The sequence below is a fragment of the Poecilia latipinna genome, unplaced genomic scaffold (genome assembly GCF_001443285.1).
Source record: "Poecilia latipinna isolate Pla-1442-1.1 unplaced genomic scaffold, P_latipinna-1.0 Scaffold3191, whole genome shotgun sequence".
Lineage (NCBI taxonomy): Eukaryota > Metazoa > Chordata > Actinopteri > Cyprinodontiformes > Poeciliidae > Poecilia > Poecilia latipinna.
Genome location: NW_015115807.1, coordinates 42,863 through 47,232, shown reverse-complemented (window position 1 = coordinate 47,232; position 4,370 = coordinate 42,863). Strand labels below are relative to the sequence as shown.

Below are 4,370 nucleotides of genomic sequence, written 5' to 3'. Positions count from 1 at the left end.
TTAAGAACCACTGATCTAGAATCAGGTCATCTGCAGGTCATTTAGCACCACGTTCTCCACGAACATGCTGTCTGCGAACAGAGAAGGGTGACCATCGTCCGGCCACGCCCCGGCCCAGTAGTGGAAGGCCTTCTTCCCTGACTGGAGTTGGACTGTTTTGTTGACATTCCCTTTAGTGCAGCTCCATCTAGTGGATGCATAACGGAACTTCAGCCTCTATTGTAGCATCTATTCTATGCGCCTTATAATGCGGTGCGCCTTGTATATGAAAAAAAGTTTTAAAATAGGCCATTCATTGAAGGCGCACCTTATAATCCGGTGCGCCTTTTAGTGCAGAAAATACGGTACCAAATCCCACTGATTTCTGTATCTGACATCATATGACATCAGTTCTCATATCCATAAATCATAGTCCTCACTTCTGAGGCTAATGGATATGTTGGAGTTATTATTATGAGCACCTAAAGATGTGCATTTTCAACATAACTTGTATCATTTTTGAGACTCTTATTTTGAAGTCAGAAAGGAAGAAGTTCTCTAGTTGCCTTCTTGTGTTTGCAGAGCTGACTAATAAACAAGTCAAGACCGCTTTGATTTGATACCAAACCTACAGTACTTTTACTGTAGGTTTGGTACAGTAACCTGCAGTACTGTAGGTTACTGCAGTATTTGGAGCCCTACTGAGGATCTGCTGTCTTTACATGCTCTTATTGAATAGTTTTTTTATTGTTTTTTGCCTGGGGGGTTAGTTTTGTGGTTGGGTCCCTACCTGGGGGGTGGCTGAGCGGTTGTATTGTCAGATTTTAATTGCTGGCTGGGGTCACATGCCGTCTGGCAGCTCTCTTCTCTATTGTCTAGATGGGGCCCAGTTTGATAGCACAGATGGGTCCAAGCCATAAACATTTACAAACACAAACAGTCCACATGCACCACTTAAGTAAATGAGCTGTGTAGCTAATATTTATTATCAGGAGAATTACGGACATTCAACATCTTTTTTTTCACTGTAGTTAACATTAAATTTGCACAAAAATAGACTTTTAAAAGCTAAGTGAACTTACACCTTTTGTCCTTCCACTTTAACTGTTTATATTTATTTGGGGGTTTTTTCCATGTGACTCTTTGTTTTATAGCTTCAAATTAAGTCAGTATCTCCGTCTGTTTTTATCCATTGCAAAATACCTCCATGGGGAGAAAATATTACATGACCCTGAAACGCAGTTAAGAAACAGTTTCTGTTTCTGGCTGCTGCTGTTCTACATTACAAAAACATTCAGAGATAATTAATTAGGAAATTCCTTTTTGGTCTCAGCATATGTGGTAAGAATGCTCTGTCACTGAATTTCATGAAAGCTTATCGTCGTTTTCATGCTTTGCATCACAGAGGAACTTTTCTGGGGCTTTTTCAAACCAGAAACAGTTTTTTTTTTTTTTACTAAAACTACATAGAAGATTGTCAATATTCTGCAGATTATTCGGTTTAAGTTTTTTTTCAGCTCAGCAGAAGCTTAAAGACAGCTCAGAGAACTGCCTTAAAAGATGTGATGTTAGACAATATAGAACTAAAATCGAGTATTGAACTAATTTTCCTTGTGTCCTTACTGCAGGAAGTCGTTTGAGTATGAAGATGCAACCCGCCTGACAGCGCAGCAGGGCACTGTGGGAAACAGAGAGGTCCACCCTGACCTCTACCATGCCTACTCTGATGACAATATTTATGAGGATATTGTGTGTAAGCCAAACTCCATGCATTGACTGTGTGGTGTAGTAATTGAATTTATTTCCAGATTATGATCAGTCAGTTCTGTTAATGTAACAGCAAAGGCAGGAAATCATTGGCTGGTGGGCGGCTGCCGTGGGTTAAATGGACATCTTTAGTATGAGCTTTCCTGGAACGTGGTAACCTCACAGCCTCTGGCTGCTGTCAGTTATGATCTTTCTTTCAAAATATGGCAAAATAAGACATCAGTCATTTCCCACTAGAGCTATTTAGAAATACACTTACAAGTCACTTTTTTCTTAGTCTTTTTGTTTTGTATGGATTTTTTCATTAAGATATGTTATCCAAAAGAAGAAATGTTTAGAAATATTTCTGATTTCTGGGATGTGGCTAAGACCTTTTTCTGCTTTTCAGTGGGCAGTCTTCCACCAAAATCTGCATTGTGTTTTTGAAGGTTTTTAGACATGTCAGATCATCTGATATGATTTAAATCTTCCAGTTTTTCTCTCTAACATGTTGAGTGACTGTCTACCTGCAGATGATGGGATCAGGGATTACCCCTATGAAGATGTCAAGCTGTCCACTATGTGTCTTCCTATAAAGCCCCCAGATCCAAAGGTAAGGAAGGAAATTCAAATAACTTTTTAACTTATTAGGAATGTCTCAATAAGGATTTTATTTCTTTGTTTTCATAATCGACCTCAATAATTTATCTGTAGATATTTGCTACAACCCTTGTGTTCCAGTCATGATTCTCACTGCAGTTTCCATTTTTCTTGACAGTGTCAGATATTTTGTCTGAACAGGGATTTCTGGATAACAACATTTTATTTCTAAATATATATCTCACCTGGCACACATTTCTGGTCTCAAATAAACTCATATATCACTCTTGCTGCTAACGTTTTCATTCTGTACAGTTTGCTAGGCTATTCTTGTCTGTTTTGATAGGACTTGTTGATAATTCAGCATGTAGCATGTCTCAGTGTCATTCCAGTAAATAAGACAAACCTTACAGGAAGAGCAGTTCTGCTTCCTAATTTTGCTAATTTTATGTCCTCAGTTTCCGTTCTGTTGAGGGTTAAGGTAGACATAGAGATATGGTCACATGACACAGACACGTTGTGCTGCAGCCAATACCGTCTCTCTTTCCAGCTCATATGTCTTAGCTCAGCAGAATAAAGTTCAAGGCTTATAAAATAGCAGCTGTTATACAAGAAAACACTCCCTGTCTCACCTGGGCTGACAAAGTCACACAGAGTAGATTTACAATGGCTGTGAGGAGTTTGATCAATCTGAAAGATCCTCTTATCAAAATCACAGGATGATACTTTGATTGGATCAGGACATCCCTATTTATTTCTGTATCCCTAAAGTAAAATGGTAACTATCTCACCTGACAGAAGAAAAGATTGTAGAAATGTACAATGTACAATGTAGAAATCATGTCTTAAACCTTTTTGTTTGCTTCAGTTTTCTCCTAAAGGTCAGACATTGCATGGATACGCTGGGAAAGTGGACAAGAAAATATTTCAGGTGTTGGGATCCAAATCCTCAACTTTTACAGAATCTGTTAAACCACCATCACCTCGACACAGCAGCGCTCAGAAAGTCCACAGGACTCCTCAGGTAGCTGTCTGTGTTTTCTAAACCATTTTATGCATCTAAATGCTTCAGCTTAATGGGAAATAGTGCAGTGTAAAACGATGAGTCATGGTAAAAGTTGCAAAGCAACGACAGGGGCAGTAACTTGCCGAGCAGGAAGGAGAGGATGCTGAACGAAACAGATAGGAGTGAAACAAAATGCAAGTCCTTCTGTCACATTTAGGCTCTTTGAACGAGAAAGCAAACTTCTAACTCATGGCTTTGGGAAGCCGCTGGACTGGGACAGAATTTAACTCCAAGGTAATTGATCTGGCTGAGGGAGAAATAGAGGAGTGGTGCTTTGAAACCTGCCTGACACTTTTACTGTGTAGTTAGTGTGTTGGATAAATGCCAGACGTTTATGGTTAGCTTTTGCTTTAACATGTTTTTGCTGAATCTTTTCCTTCTTGAGACAGAAATGGAAAAACTGTTAGATTGTTTCTAAAGTGCTGTTCTTGTAAATTGATCAGTTATTATACAATGCAATGTACTTATACATTGAAACAGGCATAAGTACATGTGTGTTTCTCAGCTATAGATCAGCAATTCTACAGAAACATTCTGGCTGTTTCTGTACTCTGTCATTCACATTTGTGTCTTTTAACAGCAGCAGTCTAAGCTTCTTCTATTTGCTTGTTTCTGTTATGCTAATGAAGAGAACTGGTTCACTTTGAACAGTTTTATGTTTTCTTGTGTGGCAGGAAAACACAGAGATGTCAGATAAATAACTTCTGTAAATGTTAATGTACAGTTGATCTCACACCCAGGGGAAATATAGGTTTTAGTTCTGCAAATGAGACTGTAAATTATTTAAATGCTTTCCACCTCAGGGTTTCATAACCCAGTGTATCGTAAGCCTGGCAGCCCGCCATGCTTTACTAACCCCGCCGCCAGGCTAAGCGTTGCTTGTTTACGTTTCTAGGAAAATAAAAATAATTAAAAAGAAAATTGCTCTCCTCGGAGTCATGCATCAGGCTGATTTTATATTATTTTATATTATTTTATA

General features: G+C 38.7%; 1 protein-coding gene across 1 annotated transcript in view; it reads left to right on the top strand.

The window, feature by feature from the left end:
- Window positions 1-1,590: 1,590 nt before the first annotated feature.
- Window positions 1,591-4,370, top strand: part of LOC106940351 (DENN domain-containing protein 2C-like) — a gene marked incomplete at its 5' end in the record, with an annotated part of 39,974 nt that continues 37,194 nt past the window's right edge. Inside the window, 3 exons of the mRNA XM_015023068.1 lie at window positions 1,591-1,732; window positions 2,259-2,338; window positions 3,194-3,349. Coding sequence (XP_014878554.1) covers window positions 1,591-1,732; window positions 2,259-2,338; window positions 3,194-3,349 — 378 coding nt within the window. The remainder of the gene's footprint in view (window positions 1,733-2,258; window positions 2,339-3,193; window positions 3,350-4,370) is intronic.